The 23205-nt window shown below is 37.5% G+C and overlaps 1 protein-coding gene across 1 annotated transcript; it reads right to left on the minus strand.

The window, feature by feature from the left end:
• Window positions 1–21498: 21498 nt before the first annotated feature.
• Window positions 21499–22464, minus strand: LOC127078941 (uncharacterized). Its single transcript, XM_051019352.1, has one exon. The coding sequence runs from the start codon at window positions 22462–22464 to the stop codon at window positions 21499–21501; it is 966 nt and encodes a 321-aa protein (XP_050875309.1).
• Between the last annotated feature and the right edge of the window lie 741 nt (window positions 22465–23205).

Consider the following 23205-nt stretch of genomic DNA (forward strand, 5'->3'; position numbering starts at 1 on the left):
AATTGATGAGAATATTTCTCATAGATCCATCACCATTCAAATAGGTTAGGAAAATATTTTTGTATTTTTTGAATATCAAAAACTATTTAAAATGAATTAAAAATAACCAGAAAAGAGAAAATTCACAAAAAATATCAAATGACAAAATAAAAAATATTAAAAATCAGAAATAGAAACTAGAATTTATTTGGGAAATAATGCAATTGGTCCCATAATTTTTGGATTAAAAATGAGAGAGATATTAATTTTTGAAATAAAATGGAATTTAAGAAAATAAAAGCAGAAAATAGAAATGCAAAAAAACGAGGAGCGTTGGATCTGAGCTCATTAATTGAGTTGGCAGATCACACGCTCCTAAGGCGCGCGCCTATGGTGATCCACGGTCAATGCACGCACATGGGAAAGAAATAGAAGTCATGACAAGCAAGGGTCCTGATTGAATCTGGAAATTAGATCACACGGCCAGGATTCAAACTGGAGATGATGAAGCCACCGGAGCCACCGTCTTCTCCGGTGAGCTTGGATTTTCCGGCCAGAGTTGCAGAAATTCAAAGCTTAACCAAATCGTGCGATCTATACATCAATAGAAAGCTGGGATGATGTACATCATCCCTGTACCATCCATTTTCCCTCTAGATCTCCATAGTGTGAGAAATCAGAGATGGAAAAATCTGGTGTTCATCATGAACTCAATGAAATTCGAAAATTAAAAGCATAAACATGATGCCTCTATTGAGAGGACTTCAGCCAACACAAAATCTAAGCCAATAGGTCAATGGATTAGGAGAATCGAAGAAAATACCAGTTGGAAGGTAAGCTTGAGTTCTGGTGATTTGAACACGATGCCTTGCTTGCTTTGCTTAAACAGAAGTTCAATGAGATAAATGATGAAGGTTTAGAAGCATTAGATCTAAGAAATCAACCAGATGAAGTTGAATTTCAGATCTGAAAAATTTGAAAGAAATGGAACTTGCTTCTTTAGTGATGGTTAGGGAGAGAATTCTGCATCATTTCAGGTTGAATTGGGCGTGTGAAATGGAGGGAATGAAGTCTCTATTTATAGAGGAAGTGGCAAGGAGAGTGTGAAATGATTCGTGTGCATGGCATGTGAAGCTTCATTGCATGGGCTTGCATGATCATGCACAAGGCCCAAAAACAATGCCAAATGAGTTCTGAACACCAGCCAGATGGAATTGGACGTGTGACTTGCAAGGCAATTGCTCATGTACCAAGATTTCAAGTGAATTCTTCCTTTGTACCTGAAAATTCATCTCTTCGAAAGTCCCAATTAAAAAATCCAAATATAGGCATGAGGGTAATGGTTGGAAAGGTCTTTATATAAGGAACAAATGTTATGTTGGACAAAAACTCATTTGAAGTGTGTAAATTTATGAAATTTGAGTTTAAAGTGTGATGTGCAAAACATGTCAAGGCAAGGTTTCTAAAATTGGCCAACTTTCAAGCCCTTCTGTTTTGATGATGCAAGCTTCAAATGGAAAAACCTCAAAAATAAAAGTTGTATATATTTTCAAGAAAATCAAAATGGACTTAAATTTTTCATCATTTGGATTTTTTATGAAATAGTTATGGGCACTTGAAGTTGGACTTTTTTGCCTTTTAATGCCTTTGGTCAAAAAGGACCTATAATGTCTTGCACTATCACATGTATTTCCTTTGAGATTTTGAAAATTTGTTCAACATAACATTTGAAGTAGACATATTAAGCTTTCTAATGCATTTGATCCCACCTCAAAATCATAAAAAATGAATGAGTTGTGTCCTTGGGAAGTTGACCTAAAATTAGGGTTTCAGTCAAAATGACCTATAATGTATTGGAATGGCATATGGTCTTCCAAGCTTCAAATCAATTTTTTATGAACATGAAAGTTGTTCATATTGTCTTTAAGAACTTTTTTTATTTTGGAACCATCTCCATTGGACCAACACATAAAAAGTTAGGTCTCAGTGCATTTCAAAATAGTCAGATGAATTGACTGATCAACTTTTCAAGTCCACAGCCCATATCTTGATGAATTGATGATTGAGGACACTCAAATGAGTTCAAATATGAATTAAATGATGAATTAAAGAACTTCCCTTGATTGTATTTGACCATGGGCTGAGGTTGCTTCATGAGCAAGGCATTGTGGTGCACAAATGAATTAGGGTTTCTCTGGGGAACAAACCTCAAATCCTTTGACTTGCTTTGATCAAAAATGATGAATTGATATATTAGGGAGGCATATTTGATGGATGAGAGCTTTGGGAACCATTACCATGCTTGCTTTCATCTTCTCTTGGCCATGTCATTGCATCAAGGACCTCCTAGAAGCTTTTGACCTTGTGATTGCTCAAGCTACAAACAAAAGATGTTAGTGACATATTTTTGTGCTTTTTGGTTAGTAAACAAAATAAGAAAAGCAATGATATATAATTCAAACATGCTTGGTGATCTCAAACCACTCACAAGGAGTCCCACCCAAAGGGAAAAGGAACCAAGATGCTCAATGATCCTTGAGGCTATGCAGTGCAATGTTATGATTCCATGAGGGATCTTAGGGACAAAATTGGGGTCTTACATTTAGGTGTTTGAACTTATTAAGCATTTTCTCAATATAGTGTGTTTGACTAAGTTCATAACCCCCACTTTTTCGCTTAACTTTGATCCCTAGAATTGTGTCAACAAGTCCTAGATCTTTCATTTTGAAAGTGGAATTAGAAACCTCTTTGTCTCTAGAATTCCATTCAAATTGTTGCTAATTATTAGCATGTCATCAACATAGAGGCAAAGAAATATTACAGTGGTTTTGCACACTTTTATGTATAAACACTTGTTACAAGAATTAGGAATAAATCCATTTGAAAGTATCATAGAATCAAATTTTTGATGCCATTGTTTTTGTGCTTGTTTTAAGCCATATAAGGGTTTTACAAGCTTACACACCTTTAGTTCATTTCAAAGAAGCACGTAGCCTTCTGGTTGTTCCATGTAGCTTTCCTCATCAAGATCTCCAATTAGGAATGTTGATTTTAACATCCATCTGATGAACTATAAGGTGATTTAAACAACAATCTAATTGTGGTCGTCCTTGCTACTGGTGCATATGTGTCAAAGTAATTTATACCTTCCTTTTTTCTAAATTTGTTTGCCACTAATCTGGCCTTATAAGTGTTTAAGGTACCATCATTATGATATTTCTTTTTAAACACCCACTTGCATCCAATGGGCCTTGGTCCCTTTGGTAAGTCAACAAGTTCCCAAGTGTGGTTTGAAACAATTGAATCTATTTCATCTTGGATAGTGTTGTACCCCAAAATTTTCTCTCCCTTTTTGCTTTTCATCTGACTTATGGCTTGAGACTCATTCATGTCTCATTCATGTGCATCCTTCATTCATGATTAACACATGCTAACAAGTAGAATAGATTCAAGGTTATGGTTAATGAAAATCAGGATTTTGGCCTGAAGATTATGGTATTGCTCATTGTCGCTACCAGGATTTCACGATAACGAAACCGGGACTAAAGAGAATGCCAAAGAGAGGCAAAGTCAGAAGAGTCGCCACCAAATTTTATTTAGTTTACCTCTGTCAGAGAGGAGAGGGGAAATAGTCGATAAAACCCTCGGAAAGGAGACGCGCACAGGAAGCGCTAAAAGAGAATAAGGAATCGGTCTCGCAACCGAGATTTGGGTTCGGAAGTCGGTTATGTAAGGGGAAGGTATTAACACCCCTTACGTCCATGGTACTCCATGGGAACCATTTGGGTTGTTTTACATACATGAGATTTATCTATTTTCGTTTTATTTTCAAAAGAATGTGTAAAAAGAAGGGGGTGTTTTTGTTATTATAGTGCTCGCCAAGGATTGTGGCCCTTGTGCCTACGTATCACTCATTCGGGGATGAGGAATCAGAGCTCCGTAGTTCGGAGTAGAAAATATTTGTGTGTTGGTTGATTTTACCTTTGAAAAAAGGGTTTTCGGGATGATGCCCTAAGGCACAAAAATGAGTTTGATGAGTTGTATTGTTTTTACCTTGAATAAGGGTTTTATGAAAGATTGTTTGTGATTATATTATAATAAAGTCTATGGGCAGAGGTGATTATTCTAGACAACAAACCAAGCGTCTTGCATCCAAAATAATCAGAGTAAGGGTAGGAATGCTCCATTCTCACTCATTCTCCACCACTTAAGGCTCGTGGCGCACAATAATAATCATAATTATTAAGTGTTTTGAATTTGATTATAAAAATGCCACTTGACATTGAATCAAGGGTTTATTTTATTTTGATTATGAAATTTGGCTTATGGAACATGAATGCAAAGTAACCAACAAGAAATTAAGGAGTCTCCTTGTAAGGTAGCCCAAGAGAAAGCCTTTTGTGTGAAAAAGTGACCTAAGCTAAACAAAGGATAATGGTCTTACAAACATGTCCCCTTAAGATGGTGCCATGATGCCATTCTTATAACATGCATGTAAGTTACGGATGAAAATCCAAGTGTTTACAAAGTATCACAAAGAGTAATTAAAAGGCCTCCAAGCAAAGGTCCTAAGATGAAATCCTCTAAGTCCAAGTTGATTAAGAGTGGAGTGAATATTTTTGGTCTTTATCATTTTATCATGTTTTTGTTATTTTTAATGTATGATGACAATAAAATAAATAACAAGTAAATAAACATGCATGATGAGTTTGTACAATGATGATTATAATGAGTACTTGAATGTAAATGAACAATAAAATAAATTACAAGGAAGTAAAGTGCAATAATGTAAATGTTAGAAGTTAGTAGTTAATGGTTAGTGAATGTAAATGACGCATTAAGGGATAGCTTATCATTGATGCAAAGTATTGAAGATGATTGAAAAATCAACTAACAATAGATTTGTAACAAAGAAAGTTATACAACCCTAAGTGTGTGGTCAGTAAACAATAAAATAAATTGCAAGGAAGTAAAGTGCAATAATATAAATGTTAAAAGTTAGTAGTTAATGGTTAGTGGTTAGTAGAATAACAATAAGCAAATAGAATAACAAGTTAATGTAAAGAGAATGGTTTCATCTATGTATCAAATGACTCAAATATGGTTGAAATAGAGGCAATCTATCAATGCCTCAAAGTATCATGAATGATCTATTGATCAACCATTAATAGGTTTGAAGTATTGAAGATTTAATCAACTCTAAACAACCATGGTCATGATCTAATAGAACTCATTAACCAAATAAATGTAACAACAAGTCAACAATAAATATTAAATGATAACAAGAAACAATGTAAAGAAAATGGTTTCATCTATGTATCAAATGACCTAAACATGGTTGAAATAGAGGCAACCTATCAATGCCTCAAAGTATCATGAAGGATCTATTGATCAATCATTAATAGGTTTGAAATATTGAAGGTTTTATCAACTCTAAACAACCATAGTCATGATCTAATAGATCTCATCAACCAAATAAATGTAAATGATAACAAGAAACAAAGTTTGATTGAAAATGGTGGATAAAAAGTAGTAAGAGCAAAAAATCCCCAAAATGGTGTAAACCCAATAACCACTTGTCTCAAAGTTGACTCAAATATCTCTCAAAATACAACCCAAGAGTAAAAATCCATTTTCAAACACAAAACAAAACCAAAAATATCAAGGAGTTTGAGTCCAAAATATTACCAAGATTGTGGTGTCAAAACTAGGTTGTTGTTGTGTTTGGGTTTGAGAATGAAGCAAAAAGCTTGGAAGAGGATGGTTATGGTTGTTGTGGTAGAAAAATGAAAGGGAAGAAAGTTGTATGTTTATGTGGTGGTGGTGAATGATTATGTAAGTGAAGGTTACAAGTTTGCTACTATTTTTTGTTGTGTGGAGATGGTGGATTTTTTACATGGTGGTTGGGTGGTTCAAAGGAGAAAAGAGGGTTTGGGTGAGTTAGGGTTTAGGTTGAAAAGAGGGAGCTTGAATGTGATTTGAACAGAGGTTTTGTGGCTTTTTAAGCTTGAAAAATGAGTGAGGATAGTGCTCTATTTATAGGAGAAGCAAAGGGGTTGAAGTGGGTGAACCAAAGGGTCCTTTGTGTAAAAAACAGGGCCATTTCTGCTGTCTGCGCAGGTGTAATCGCTTACACAGTGCCAAAATGGCCAAAAATTCAGTTTTTGGTCTGGGTAACCGGTTACCCAATTTTTTTTATTTTTAAAATAATGAATGTATGCATGTGCAGTAGGGTAATGGATCAGATGAAAATTGTATCGGGGTAGGGTGAATTTTGGGGTATGACAGCTGCCCCTATTTAATCTTCTCGAACCTGAATGTTTAGATAGCAACGACTTCTACACATCCAAGGTAAGAGAGGATTAAATAAATAAAAATATCCAAACATTCACTCTACTGGGAATGAAATGAATGTGATATGAAGCGATGGGTATTTGTGAAGGTTGTTCATGGGATGGAAAATAAATTTGATATGAAATCATCTGTTGAGGATAGTTTATGGTATTATGTGGGGAGGACATGGGTCAGCTATATGATGGTTATGTCATGATGGGTATGATATGCAATGTATGTTATGATGTGTAACATAAGTATCTCTTCAACTGGAAAACAAAGAGAAAAGCTTCATGACAAAAGGTCAAGAAGAAAGATGAGAAGGAATATGACTTCGTTGGGTATAAGTTTCTTATATAAAAGATAGTGAAAATCCCTAACAACGGCTGAGAAGATTTTAGTTTAATGACGCTTCCTAGCAACAACTGGAATACATGAAATCTAAAGGTGTAGATCCCTAACAACGACTGGGGAGGTTTTAGTTCAGTGACGCTTCCTAGCAATGGCTGGAATACCTGAAATCTAAAGGTGTAAGTCCCTAGCAACGGTTGGGGAGATTTGAATTTTGAAAGTGTCAATCCCTAGCAATGGCTGGGAAGGTTTGAATTTGAAAATGTAAATCCCAAGCAACGGCTAGGAAGGTTTGATTTTTTGAAAGTGTCAACCCCTAGCAACGGATGGGAAGGTTTGAATTTGAAAAGTGTTAATCCCTAGCAACGACTGGGAAGGTTTGAATTTGAAAAGTGTCAATCCCTAGCAACGGCTGGGAAGGTTTGATTTTTGAAAGTGTGCAAAAGGCACAGGAGTACTTGCAAAAGGCAGATGAAGAGATATGGTGGTTATCATACACAAGGTAGAGGAAAATTACGGTAGGAACGAAAAACTCATTATATCCCTCAGGCACAACGGCGGGGATGAAATTTTCGAAATATGGCTACCACTTAGGACTTGCCAAACCTACATCAGGGATTTTAAGACAAACGATAAGATAATAGCTCAATCGTCCAATCTCTCATTTTTGCTTAACATGCAAAGTTGATAAAGGTAAACTCTCTCGTGCAAAAGACAACAAGGAGGCTTGCAAAAAGGCAAAACGGGGTTTTCCTATGCAAAGAGCAGAGGGGACTTGCGAAAGGCAATGTACTAACAAAGGGCCAATAATATTTGAAAAAGGCAAATAAAAAGAGATACTTTGGGGATACCTATTGGGGTTATTCACAGGGATCCTTGCACTTTCGAGAAAGGCTTGAATCCAACTTATGCTAAACATATTTGCCCCAATATGAAGAGTATACTATGATGAAATATTATGTATGCAATGTGTCGATGTATGAAGAATGCTGATGTATGCTCGGGTTGCTGGGGTTATGCAAATGCGTGGTCTATGGATTGTGCCAAGTATGGTTGAGCTTTAGTGGGACTTTCCGTTTCGGCGAGAAAAATTATGCATGAAGTGATGCATGCAATGCATGTGGGACTGCAACTGGGTATTTGGATTTTTGTAGGGATTTATTTTTGTTTCCAATGAGAGATTGTTGGTGAATATCATCATCAAAGGGTTGATGGAAAATTGTTTGGAACATCATCATCAAAGGGTTGATGGAAAAGGGGGTCGTCATCAAAGGGTTGATGGAAAAGAGTTTGTCATCGTCAAAGGGTTGACAGAAAGGTAATTTTTCTTCGTCAAAGGGTTGACGGAAAGGTAATTTGTGTTCGTCAAAGGGTTGACGGAAAGGTAATTTGTCTTCGTCAAAGGGTTGACGGAAAAGTAATTTTGTCTTCGTCAAAGTGTTGACGAAAAAGTAATTTGTCTTCGTCAGAGGGTTGACGGAAAGGTAATTTGTCTTCGTCAAAGGGTTGACGGAAAGGTAATTTGTCTTCGTCAAAGGGTTGATGGAAAGGTAATTTGTCTTCATCAAAGGGTTGACGGAAAAGAATTTGTCATCGTCAAAGGGTTGACGGAAACATTGTGACATTGTGACACCAAGCCATAACTTCCTGCAGCAGCAACATTGTGACAACCATGCAACACCACTAATAGTAAAAATAAGTATATCCAAAACAGAAGCAGCCACATCAGTCCATCAAGAAAATTCATATAATAACCAATACACCACCTGAACAAAATCAGTAACATTGCAGTTGAAATGCTTGTTGAACTTCTTTGGAGGCTCTTTCCATCTATGACAGTAGCAGAACTCTCAAAGTCATCAAGCATGATAACCCTAGTATCCTTCACCAATGAAATGCAAAACAAGGTCAAAATCAAGATAACAGAGGTTATGACAATCTAACCAAGAGAGATTAATAACTACTCAGCAACCTACACAACCTGCATAAACCAAAATATTTGAAACAAACATCAACATTGACATCTCAGTCCCAATTCCATTCCATTTCAAAATGTCCAAAGAAGACCTACACTTGCAAATTCATTTCAAGTTCATCAACCAATTTCACTTGCATTTCATTTCATTGCAAAGTAATTGACAAAAGAAAACTTGGAGTCTAGCAGAACCAGCATTTCGATTGCTTTTGATTTCATTAACACAAATCAGTTAACAGGGCATATTTCATTTTCAATTTCACTTGATATTACTTCTAATTCACCCTAATAGAATTCACCATTTTTCAACTTACTAACTAGATAAATAAAATATCTTCTAACAGATCCTAACAACTTTCCTAACTAACTAACTAGCAGAGTTAGATAATCTCCAACTAACTTTCATTGCATACAACTAACAGAGTTAAATCCTTCTGTTAACCTCTCTACTCTATAAATTTGATTGATCCTTCACATTTTCAGGGTCAATTCATCATCACTCTCAGAATTCATCATCACTCTCACACTTCATCTTCATTCATCATCTATCCATTCTCAATTTCATATTTCACAATCTCAATTAGAGTTCTCTCTCTCTCTCTCTCTCTCTCTCTCTCTCTCTCTCACACACACACACACACACACACACACACACACACACACACACACACACACACACACACTATCAAATGGGCCTATGCCTTAAGGCTCATGCATTGCAGACTGGATTTGCTTCCTGCATACTCCCCTAAACCGGGCCTGCACCCCCTCTTCTCCACCAAGGCCTATATTTTTTACTTGTGTTTTTTTTTGTTAATTAGTTTTTGATTGGAATGTTAGATAAGATTAGGTAATTACAGACTAATTAGAACATTAGAAGTAGATTATGATTTAATTAGGTTTTTTTCTTCTTAATTAGATAAAATTGATTAGAATTTAATTGGTTAATATGTGTTTTTTTAAAATTTTGAGAAATATTAGACTTTAATTAGTTCTTAGTTCTAACTAGTTTTTTTAGAATTAGAATTGATTAGAGATTGTTAGAATTTAGAACAATTAAATTTGTTTAGGATTTAGATTTGATTTTAAATAGAGTTTACATGACTAGAAATTTAATTTGATTTGTGAATAATGACCATTTTACCCCTTAGGGGTTTATCTTGTTGTTTTTAACCATATAAATGCATGTTCCCTTAGGATTAATTCTGACTTAGAATTTTAACTAGTTCTAAATCAAGTCTTTGATTAACAAATGCATGCTCCCTTAGGAATAGCCTTTGAATTCGGTTCTAACACTTAAATTAGGATTAACCATAGACTTCAAATTAATTTAAACCCCCGATTCAAGTTGATCAAAAGCAATTTTGATCAACTAAATCCTTTGATCTTGTATAATCCCATAATCTAATTCAAGTGATCAAAAGACCCTTGATCACTTGATAAGACTCTTTTTTTAAGTTATAGAGCTTGAAGCCTCAAGTCATACTCTCGATCAAGGCATCCCCAGTCATATCAAGCAACAGATTATACAAGACACATCAAAGGTGATTCTTTAAGAGATTGTTAATCAAGGTTAGAATTGGGTGGCATGAGCCTTAAGAAATAGAGAATAAATGAGAGTGGAGGATTCCATTAACTCATACTGAATATCTTTGGGTACAGGACACTTGACCCAGTTGCTCATCGTATTCACCTCTATTCATAGAATTTAGCACAACTCAAATCATATGATTGGCAAGTCTCTCCCTTCACAAAGAAGCAATGCAACAAACAAAGGACTCCACCAAAAAATTATAAATCATAACTCAAGTTGTACAATACGATCCTTAAGAAGTAGAGAATGAATGAGAGTAGGGAATTCCATTAACTCATTTTGGATACCTTTGGGTACGAGGCACTCGACCCAGTTGCTCATCACAGGGAGCAACAAAGATTCTCCTCCAACAACTTGAAAGTTAGGATAAGAGCTACACGCCACGATCCTTAAGTAGTAAAGAATGGATGAGAGTGGAGAATTCTATTAACCCATGCTGGATATCTTTGGGTATGGGACGCTTGACCCAGTTGCTCATCGTATACACCTTTACTCATAGACTTTTGTATGGTTCTTATCAAGTAACTATCAAGTCCCTTCATATTCAATCAATCACTTATTTTGCCTTAATCATTTTACTGCCATCCTGTTGTTTCGTCAACAATCTCTAGCCTTCCTATGAGAGGGTTACTTGTAGGACCGGCTACAAATTCCTGGACTTAGTGTTTGAGCACATGGTGTTTTGGTAAGCAATGTCTTTGAAAGGTTCAAAAAGTGTAAACATAACTCTTGATGAGTTAGGGATGTGGTAAAAATAAGACGATCGGGAATGTATAAATAGTAAAGTAAGAAATCAGAGGTAAGTTTGGTAAGATTAAATGACTTATAAATATAAAATGGAGGAAAAACACATTTTTTGTAGGGAGATTGACTCTTTTCTCGTAAACGCTTTGGTACTTCAAGTTTTACTCCTACTGCAAATGATCAAAATGCCACCTCTAGAATCTTCTCTAACACTTATTTAAATACTAATCAAAAGTAACCGTCGGGGAGGGGGGGGGGGGGTTACAAAACCATCTCGTGATGGCACGTGTTTGTCCACTTCCCCCATGTTTGTAAATAACTACCCACGTTCTTTGATTGCCCACGACTGTTTTCACCATTCAATTACTTCGACTTCGAGCAAACCTACCAATGTCGACCCAAGAATGTGTTCACCTTCCTATCGATGCTGGTCCGACAGGTTCCTTAGTCGAACTGATTTTCTTCTTTGGTCGAAATTGGTCAGCTAACAAATTGCCCCCTGAAAAGGCTGGTTTCGACATGAGCTCGTTGATCGAGGAACTTGCCTTTTGATTCCCCAAATTTCGGCTAGCTGTCTTATCACTACTCATGACCTAGCACGTGATGGTGATTTTTTAGGCCGTGCAATTCCCTAGACATTCCACCATCATTAGCAGTTATCCCTAGGTCGCAGGATTCCAACTAAACCCACTAACTTCTTCTTATTACTTCCTATCCAGCCATTTGTCAAACACTTAGTCCTCAACTGTTCAGTTTTCCATCCTATAAATAGTTCTCTCTTCTTTCTCAAATGCTTTTCTGCTTCCATACCCAAGTATTTTTCTTGCTCATATCTTCAAACAACCTCTGCATTGTAACTTGTCACCCAGAATCTCAAAACTCCAACCATTTGCTTCATCTCACAATGGCTTCCTCTTCTCATGTCAAATAAATCACTGCCTATGCTACTGGAAACAATCCCATTGTCTTCAAACTCACTGCTAAAGAGGGTATGAATTGTATTCCTCAACCCACATCTTCTGATGAAGCCATGATGAAGAACTGGAAACGTCAGATGTTGATTCCTTTCATGGTTGATAGGAAATTGTTAGCGTTCCATGGGCCTTTTGCGGACCAGAAATCTTCCCCAAAGGTTGTTGCATCCTTTTTTCCTAGATACAGACTCGCTGCTCCTCCTGCCTTCGACGAATCTGTCGTACTCGACGTCAGATTCATGGATGCGAAAGCCAGGGTCTTTAGGTTCATGCCTACTCCTGGCAACAAAGAATACCTGGCGTGGCTTAATAAAGTACAACAAAAGCATCAAGACCAATGGAGGATTGCAGGGATCTACGAACTTATTCAAATATCAAGGTACGCTCACCGTGTAAATCCCTGCATATTGTTGGCGTCCCTATACTTCTAGGAAGGCTCTACCAACACATTCCAGTTGCCTTGTGGGATGTTGGCACCCACCCTTTTCAACGTGGCAGAGATCACCGGCCTTTCGACTTTGGGGGAAGTCTTTGATCCCACCTTTCGACGGAGAACACCTTCTCGTTTGGTCGGGCCAGCCTTCTGAACTACATCGAAGACCACCAGAACAAGGATTTTGTCGAAGTGTCCGACGAGGAGCATATAGACTTCCTCACTTTATGGCTTTCATACTACGTGTTCTGTCCTGGTTCCTTGCAGATAGAGAAGAGCTATATTGCCCAGGCGATCCATATTTATGAGGGTCGACATGTTTCTTTAGGCAAATTGCTACTAGCCTCCTTGTATCAGGCTCTGGGGTTGGCAACCCTGAAACTGAAGCCTTTGTACAACACCCCTAAGGCCTTGAACCTTTCGGGTCCATTATGGCTTTTCCAACATTGGTTAAATGCTAATTTTGAGTATCAACTAAGTTACCCCGTGTCGGACCGTATTGTGAGACTGACTGAAGACCGACCGATCGAAGGAGAGGTTAACTTTGTCGACCTGCCAAGAGACTCCCAAAACATATCTCTTTATGAAATACTTAAATATGTTCATCGAAGCAGATAAATTTGCTCCTAGTATGGCGCCATTTGTTGACCGAACCTTTGGCCCTAAGTGGTTCAAAGATCCCTTTCCAGGTGACTCTCCACAGACTGTAGCCTAATCGAACGCGATATGGAGAGCTTTCTTGACTCCTACCTTATTGTCCTACATGATTGAGCTAGGGTCGAAGGGGTTCGATTTCATGAGCTATCAACCGAATCTGGTGGCTCGTCAGTTTGGCTTAAGCCAGATGGTTCCGAAACCTCTAGTATCTCATGACACCGATATTGTATGTTCCAGTTGATCATTAACAGTTGATGATCACAAATCTTGTCTCCATTTTTGTAAATCTACTAACTGTTACGAACTCCCAGTCTTCAGGTTTCAATAATCTTTTCTAACAACAATTGATTTTGACGAATGGTGGAATTCCTACCAGAGTCATTCTTTCCCAAGTGACCAGTTTCTCCAAAACATGGTTGACGCTCTTTCCACCATTTCCAACGAAGTATTTCCTCCACCTCCATCAGTTAATGCTCCCGACCCAAAAATCCAAACTTATCAAGTCGACGAAGCCCTAAAAAAGGTACATATCACTGACTTAGTTTCCTCTTTTCTTGGGGTTGTACAACACTAACAATTTCTTCTATCAGGTTTGAAAGAGGGTCGTCCCCTCTGCTGAGCCGACTCTAGCGAAGCCCTCGAAGAAGCAACGAGCGCCTTTATCCCCCAATTCGCAGGTATTACCTATCCACTTCATGGATAAGTTTTTACCTTAGCATTTTTATCACCTCTTCATTCATTTTGATATTCAGGTACCTGAAGAAGTACTTGTAGTGGACGATGAGGATTCTAACGGGAGTGTGCACTCGCACATTTTTTCTATGTCGAAAGCACCACCCAAAACTCCTCATACCCCTATGTGGCGGAAGAAGGCACAAGCCAAGAAGACTTCGTCGAAGGTGGCCCCAACGACTTCGACCCCGACAATCCAAGGTGACCTCGAGGAGGCTTTTACTCCTCGTGATACAGAGAGGACTCCCACCGCTTCTCCACCCTCTATGGATCTTCAGGTATTCATCGACATTTATCTCCCCCGACTATGGGTTTCTTTTCATAGTGCAGTCTAATACTTCTATCTTTTTAGGGACCTGTGGGCTCTCCAATTGAGGTTGAGACTATGGCCGAAGATAAGACTGAACATCCTTCAGCCGATGTTGTCTTGAGTCCGCAGCGGCAAGCTGAGTTTCAAAGTGCCTCACTGGTGGTTCCTCAAAGTCCCGTTTCTCTACCAACTCTCAATCTGCCAAACATGGTGGACGAAAATGCGTCAACCAACATTTTAACTTTGAGAGACATCAGGATTATCAAACAAAAGAACCCCGCTAAGGCCTGTAAGACCCTAATTTTTACTCTAAGATCCCTCATGGCATTATGTTATTGCACAAGTGCATTGACTCAAGGATCATAGCATGTTTAGCTCCTTAACCCTAGGGTTGTGACTTGTTTGAGTGGTTTGAGATCACCAAGTATGCTTGTATTGTACGTTATTGCTTTTCATATTTGATTACTAACCAAAAGCACTAAAATATGTCACTAACTCTTTTTTTTTGAAGCTCAAGTGATCATGTGCTCCACAATGCTCCTAGGAGGCTCTTAAGCCCAATACAATGGCTAGATGAAGATGGGAAAAAAGCATGACAATGGTCCACAATCATTTATAATTTTATGCATATATGATCCTATATGAGGCCCCTCAATCATTTATTCATCCAGATTTGGAGTTTGACTTTGAAAAGTTGACAAGTCAATTCATCTGACTAAGCCGAGGTTCCATGAGCTATAACTTTTGATGTGTTTGTAAAATGAAGATGACCCCAAAATAAAAAATGTTTCTACGAACCATATGAACAACTTTCATGTTCATCAAAAATCCATTTTAATATTGGAAGGTCATCATTCATTTCAAAACATTATAGGTCATTTTGACTGAAACCCTAATTTTAGGTCAACTTGTCAAAGGCATAACTTCCTTAATTTTTATAATTTTGAGGTGGGACCAAAGGAATTGGAAATATTGAGATATCTACTTAAAATGTTATGTTGGACAAAACTTCATAATCCTAAAGTAAATACATGTGATATTGCAAAGCATTATAGGTCATCTTGGACCTAATTCATTGAATTTGAAAAAGTACCCAACTTCAAATGCCTATAACTTTGTCATAGAAAATCCAAATGATGCAAACTTTAATCCTAGATTTACTATATTTATAATATCTACAACTTTCATGATGCATATTATTTCATTTGAATCTTGTATCATGAGTACAGAGGGGTTTGATTAAGCTTACTTTTGGTTAACTTTTTCAAAGTGATTTGAACATGTTTTACACTTGAACTTTCCAAGCCAGTTTTGATCAATTTGCACATGTCAAATGATTTTTTCCTAACATGACTCTTGTTCCTTATTTCAAAAGCTTTCCAACCATTACTCACAATGGTCATTTGGATCTACCATTTGGGAGATTCGAATTTCTTTTCATTTATGTGCATTTTTGATATTTTATGTTATAACTTGAAATGCAAGCATTCTTCATTCCATGTGCACGACCACATGCTCTCCACATGATATCAGCAAGCTCCTTCAGCCATCCATGGGCCTCTCACACGTCCACAAAGGCCCATGCACTCAAAATTTCAAATCCCATGCACATGAGCAAAGTGTGAACTTAGCTGCATTCACCTATAAATAAGGGCCTCGTGAGCTTCATTCCACAACCTTTTGGAGATCCCATATGCTGCAGAACTGAAACCATAACCCTCACTAAAGGAATCATTCACCATTTTTCAGATTTTCGAGCTTGAAATTCAGCAACATTAGTTGAATTTCAAAGCTAGATTCCTTAGCCCATCATCTTCCATACATCCAGGGATCAAAGAGGAGCAAGAAGCTTGAAGAATTCATGGCCAAAAACTCACCAATTTGAAGGTATAAACTCAAACTGTTTGGATCTGAAACTCATAATTCAATGTAGTGTTCTTGTGTTTTTGTGGTTCTCTGAAGTCCTCATACTTAAGGCAAGCCTTTGGTGCATTCAATTTGCCATTTCATGAACGATCCGTGTGGACACCATGATTTTCTCCTTCATCTTTCTCTCAATATAGGAAGAATGAGAGGAATCCAATGGTACAATGATGATCTACATCACACGAGCTTCATTTCCATGTCTTTGTTTTTCATTTTTGATAAGTTTCATTTTCCTGCAAATCTGGACGGAGTTTGTGTGGATGATCGGAGAAGATGGTGGTTTCCACCACCACCACCATGTGTGCTACTCATGGCCTTTGGATCTCTCTCCCACGATCTAATCTCATGAGTCCGTTTTTATTACTTATTTTAATTCATTATGTGACGCTGTTGACTTAAGTGTATCGTGTGTCCTCAGATCCAGACCGTGCACTACTGCCACGTCAATTAATGAATTGGATCTAGTGGCTCAACATTTTTCGTTTATTTCATTTTTCTTGTTATTTTCTTTTAATTCATTTCATTTTCAATAATTCATTAAAAATTCATATGAAGTCAGCAAAATATGGGACCAACTTTGAAATTTTTCTTGAAAAAACTAGTTTCATATTCTGATTTTTAATTATTTTTGTGACTTCATTTGATATTTTTTATGAATTACTTGGTTTTTAATGATTTTAATTCATTTTAAAATACTTTTTGATTTTTAAAAAATACAAAAATATTTTCTTAGCAGCTATGGGTCATGATAAGTCAATGAAAAATAGTCTTAACAATTTTTATTTGTTTTGAGATTATTTGAGATTTTAATTCATATTGTGCTATTTTTGGTTGTTTTTTAATTACTTTCTGCCTTTAAAAATTTGTGAGAAAATTAGTCAAAGTTTGTTTGACTATGTTGAACCTATGAAAATTTAATTGGACTTATTGAAGTTGTTTTGAATTGAATTTGAGGTTCAACTTTGTTTGTTTATTTTTTATTTGTATTTTCTTTTAATCCAAAAAATACCAAAAAAATATTACTGACTTCTTGACTTGTTATATTGATTCTTCTTCTGTTTGGTGTGGATCAAGGTTGATTTGATCCAACTTTGATCAAATTCATTGGATCTTGTGGTTTGAAAATCCTTAAGGATCATCACCTAGAAAGATGAATGGACTTGATTAAGGATGAGTTATCCCTTGATCAATTGGGATTGGTTATTGACTTCTTACCCCCTCCCTTTCATCTTCATCCCTTTCTTTCCCTCATTGGCCAATGAGTTAAAGTCTTGAGGTTGGTCTTGACAAATAGAAGTTTAATCTTCTTTGATCCAAACCAAACTCAACTTGATCCTTGATCAAGTGAGTTATTTTGTGTCAAAGATAGGTTACTTCTTGGTCAAGCAAATAACCAAAAGTCAATACAAGGCCCTTCCCCTTTTGTTTGGCATGGCAAGTTTATGGAGCTTGGCTTACTAGTCATGACCTCTAACTTGTGTTCTTTGCCTATATTCTTATTGACCGGCCTCAGATAGGTGTGGCTACTATATTAGTCTATTTACGATTGCTTAACATAGCGCTATATTGTGTAATGACAAGCTAACATAACCCTACTAACTACTAAGTTTAATTTGAGCTTTTAAATTCTTGTCATTTACTTTTAATGTCATTTATTTCTTGCTCATTATTCATCTTGATTTTCATTTTGCTCACTTGAGCGCATATTTTATGCTTATGTCATTTTTCTTTTGCTCATTTGAGCCCATTATTGTATATAAATATATTGCTATTTTGTATTGTTTGTGTTTGTTTTGATATGAACCAAAATACAAAAAGAGAAAGGACTTAGAATTAGGATTCACCCATGCTTAAAGGAGTTCAAGAGCAACTAGGCCTCAGGCCTTTAGAATGCAAAATATGTTGAAGAGCAACTAGGTCTCATGCCTTTAGAATGCTAAAATTCAAAGTTGACCTTAAATGACTTCTCCTCAAACTTATTCTTTGTCCATTCCCTTTATTATGTTGTGAGCCTTTTTGATGTGTGCTTTTGTGTGATAGAAACCTCATCTTGAGATTGTGAAAAGAGGACCATTGTCATGAGTAGCCAAGTTAAAAGCTAAGCCAAATGGAGATCCTAGGAGCTTGAATTCAAATTATTGAGTGCTTGTTTTGTGTGCTAAATCCAAAGGAAAGGAGCATCTTGAGTCATCTCTATGACTCCAAGAAAAGGAACTCCAAGGGTTGTCTTTCCCCTCTTGTCTTTGTATGCTTTAGGAATAGCCCTTCTCTCTTCTCCCCACTCTAACCAAGCCAAAAATCATTTTCAAAACTTTGACTTTATTTCAAATTAGAAACCTAGGCCTTTGACTTTTTCAAAACCATTTTTATAAGTACTCATTGTAAATAAACTTTAATTCAACTTTGACCTCATTTTGTGAATAAATTTAACCTATAAATATAACTCATTTCAAGTTGTTTTTGTGGTTCCAATGGCCACTTGTTAAAACCTTTTCAAAAACATTAGTCATAGGTTTGAGTTATCATAGTGCTTGATGTAAATATCACCTCATCCTTAGTGTTGGATTATACGCCTTCCATGCTTATTATAGGGTTAATCCCTCACTGGCATGTTGAAGCCTTCCTCACATGGTGGATTGTTGGTTTAGGTTGAGTTTTCTCCCTTTGATAACAAAAGACCTTAAGGCTTTTGATTAAAATCAATTCACCAACCTTTGAAATTTTTACCACGAACTACGAGGTTTTGATCCTCCTTTGTGATGGTACGTAGGCAATGGGTTCATCCATTCAAACAATAAAACTTGTAAATATAATCTATTCTATTCTCATCCCTCCAATCTTTTGCACAAATCTTTTCACAAATACCAACCTACAACACATACTTGCAAAAAGGGTTCCCTTAGAGTACTAAGGATGTTTTGGGTGCGCAAAACCTTCCCATTTCATAACCAACCTCCTTACCTAGATCTCTGACATTTTTATTAGTTTTTGATTTGAAAAACTTCTTACTTGGCTTTTGTTCGCTTTTTAGCCTTTCCTTTGGACAAATAAAAGTGCGGTGGCGACTCGAATTGTATGTTGACTTTTGGTTTAGTCAATAAACCTAAAGGTAAAGAAAACCCCGCTACAAGGCCCTTAGGAAGTTACAAAAAATCCTCCGTCTGTCAACTGATGTGTCACTCCCCTCTTCGATCGTAGTTGCTCCCTCAGAGCTACATGTTGAGGTTGTTTTCATTCTTTAGCAACTGAAGGCATCACTCTTTCAGGGCGACTTTCTATGTGTCCTTGAAGAATGAGAAGAACTTGCTCGTAATATTTTTAAATTCCTTGACTCACTTGCCCTCCATGATCTTCCTGCCTCGATGGTTGAGTATTTCGCCAAGTTTGAGGACTCTCTAGTGCCCTTGAAAAAGGAGGAGAACTTGCTCGTGATATTTTTAAATTCCTTGACTCACTTGCCCTCCATGATCTTCCTTCCTCGGTGGTTAAGTATTTTTCCGAGTTTGAGGACTTCTTTACCCAATTTGTCAAGGAATTTAACCTCTAACAAAATGCTGACTCTTAGATTAAGACGAAACTCAATGATGCAAAGCTTGAATGGGACTCCAGTGAGGTCTGTGAACAAAAGCTCGGCGAGTTTGAACACAGGAAGGAGGAGCGTCTTCGTCAGCGGGAAGCCTTCGACCAGCAGATCTCCGACTACCAAGCCCAGATAGCTGAACTTAATAAAAAATTACTGAGGTAGAAGCACAAAAAGCTTCCTTGGATACGGTTGAGGGAATTCCCGTGCAAGAAGCAGTCAACAATGAGGTTTTGAATGGGGTATCCCATGGGGAAAGAGCCCTCAAGACTGAGGCCGACATAAAATACTTGTGTGGAAAGAAAGTCTCTTTGGACCATAGGATTAGTCACGAGATAACATCATTTGAGGACTTTAAGTCTAGATTCCCTTTTTGATCTCTCCTTTATTTTTTATTTCTCCTATAAGGTCTGTCGACCATGTTTTGTAATTCCCCTTTGTGTCACTTTAAAGAATCAATGAATCTTGTTATGTTCGGATTTGGGTCTCTTGTAGCATAGGTTTATATTTCTTTAAATATTTCCCATTCACTCTCAAGACCCTTTGATCCTCACTAAGCTCTTTTATCTCATATGCATTATTAGCGAATGTTCGGATTACCTGAAATGGTCCCTCCCATTTCGGAGACCATTTACCTAGAGTTTGATCTCGACGATCCATATGTAAGATTACTTTCCAAACATAATTATCAACAGTAAAGGTTTTTTCCCTTACCTTTCTGTTGTATACTTCGGATACACATTCCTTCTGTCGTACCAGCATTTCCATCGTGGCCAATCTTTCTTTGTCCAAAACGACCAATTCGTCAAACACCATCTCCCAATAATGTTCTGACTGGAGGTCGTTCTGGCGTTGTACCCTGAAAAACTGTAAGCAGATATCTAATAGCAATATGGCATCATGCCCAAACGTTTGTCGAAAAGGCGTCGAATTTGTTGCCTCCTTTGGGGACGTTCGACAGGCCCATAGGATTTGGCCTAAAGTCTTGTGCCATTTCTTTGGTTTTTTGGAAACATGGTTTCTAATCAAACTTATTATCACTTTGTTGGGCGCTTCGACTTGGCCATTTTCTTGTGCGTAGTAAGGCGTAGAGGTAACCAATCTGAAACCTGTTTCGCCAGCGAACTCTTGCATCCTTTGTCCCACAAACCCTGACCCTTGATATGTGGTAATGGTATATGGGATTCCAAACCTATATATAACATGTTTTTGGATGAATTCAATTACTGCCTCTTGATCCACCTTCACCAGAGGGACGACTTTGATCCACTTGGTGAAGTAGTTTATCCTTACTAGGATGAACTTCTGTTGCTTCAACGAGGCTGGTCGAATTTCTCCAATGACGTGTAAAGACCACCCCCTAAAGGGACATAACTTGATGATCTAATGCAACTCACTCGCTGGTATATGTTGAATAACTGCGTGTCTTTGGCATCCCTTGGCGAACTCGATGCAATCTTTCAACATACTGGGCCAATAAACCTCTTGCCGAAACAACAACCATTTCATCTTATGGCCTACCTGGTGGGCGCCACAGACCCACTATGTACCTCATATATGGCCAAATACGCTTCAGTATCTCCTAGACATTTTATGAATACCCCTTCTGGTGTCTTCTTCAGCAATTCATTTCCTGACAACATATAACTCAAAGCTCTGTATTTGGTTTTCCTGTCAGTACCTCCGAATGGGTTCTCCAAATATTCTAAAATCGGTTTCCTCCAATCTGTTGGTGATAAATTGTTGACAGTGAAAACTCCATGTCTCTCGGACTTCTCGACTCCACAGGCTTCCTGACATTCTTCGTCGAGCCCTTCATTACGACAGTCATTCCTGTCGAAGTTATCTTCCGCCAGTGGTGGTATGTTCGACACCATCTTTTCTCGAATTTCAATCATATCTTGGAATTTCTAATTGGACATCTTATATCCGTAAGAGATTTGGGCCAACTTGTTGGCTTCTTGGTTTTTATTTCTCGGTACATGTCTTATGTCTGTAACTTCAAAGTGTTCTAATAGTTGCATCGCAGTTACAAAATACTTCAGCAAACTTTCCTTGATACACTTGTATTCGCGTGTGACTTGCTTGAATACCAACTCCGAGTCTCCCCTTACTTCAATTTGATTGGCTTCTAACCCTTTCAAGAGTCGAAGACCAATTATTAAGGCCTCGTACTCGGCTTCATTGTTGGAACACTTTTCGCTGATCTTGTACTTAAACTTCGTTGGGTCATCCTGTAGGGATAATATCAATACCCCGACTCTCGTTCCGTCTTTGTGACTTGAACCATCGAAATATAAACGCCATGGTTTGGTGTCGACCATGTTTAGAAATGATTCGACCATGGTATGATCCTCTATAAAATCTGCCACGATCTGGCCTTTCATAGCCTTTAAAGGTTTAAACGTCAGAGAAAACTCCGTTAACGCCGGTGCCCATTTTCCAATTCTACTATACATAATAGGTTTAGACAACATATGTTTAATAATATCATAATGAGATGAAATATAAACATCAACTAGTTTTATATATTGCTTTAATTTCATACAGGCAAAGTATAAGCATATGCATAGTTTTTCTATGAGACTATACCTAGTTTCAGCATCTACCAATACTCTACTGAGGTAGTATATGGATCTTTTGACACCATTAATATTCTCTTGGGCCAACATACTCCCTATAATCGTATCCGATGCAAAAATATATAAACTGATATTTTTCTTCTTACTAGGAGGTAACAAAATAGGAGACTTGGTAAGGTACCTCTTGATTGCGTCGAAAGCCTCATGTTGCTCAGGGCCCCAGTAAAAATCACTTTCCTTCTTAATTTTGAACAATGGCGAAAATACCTTCGTTTTACCACTTATATTCGACATGAATCTTCTTAAGAAGTTTATCTTCCCCAATAAAGATTGGAGTTGTTTCTTTGTCTACGGGATTTTAAGGTCTAAGATCACCTTTGTCTTGTTCTGATTGATCTCGATACGTCATTTATGTACCATGAATTCCAACAAATCTCCTGCGTGCACACCAAAAGCACACTTCAATAGATTCATTTTCAATCCATATTTCCTCATTCTATCAAACGAGCGTCGAAGGTGATCCAGGTGCCCTCCCTGAGATGACGATTTTATCACGATGTCGTCAATATACACCTGCATAAACTTCTCAATAAAGTCATGAAATATGGAATTCATAGCCCTTTGGTAGGTTGCTCTTGCATTTTTTAAACCAAACGGCATGACAACCCACTCGTACGTCCCGAAGGCTCCAGGGCATCGAAACACTGTGTTGGGGACATCTTCTTCGACAATAAGAATTTGATTGTAGCTAGAGTATCCATCAAGCAAGCTCAGGTATTCAAAATCTGCATCCGAATCGACCAGCATTTCTGCCACAGGCATCGAGTACTCATCCTTTGGTGTGGTGTTATTTAGATCTCTAAAATCTATACAAATTTATAAGAGTTCCATTTTTCTTGATGACAGACACTATGTTGGTCAACCATTCGACGTACCTCGCCGTTCTTACGAAATGACTTTTGAGGAGTCTTTCGATCTCCTGCTTGATTTTCAAGGTGACGTCTGGAGCAAATCATCGAGGGTGTTGATTCACTG

Source organism: Lathyrus oleraceus, chromosome 5 (assembly GCF_024323335.1).
Source record: "Lathyrus oleraceus cultivar Zhongwan6 chromosome 5, CAAS_Psat_ZW6_1.0, whole genome shotgun sequence".
NCBI classification, from domain to species: domain Eukaryota; kingdom Viridiplantae; phylum Streptophyta; class Magnoliopsida; order Fabales; family Fabaceae; genus Lathyrus; species Lathyrus oleraceus.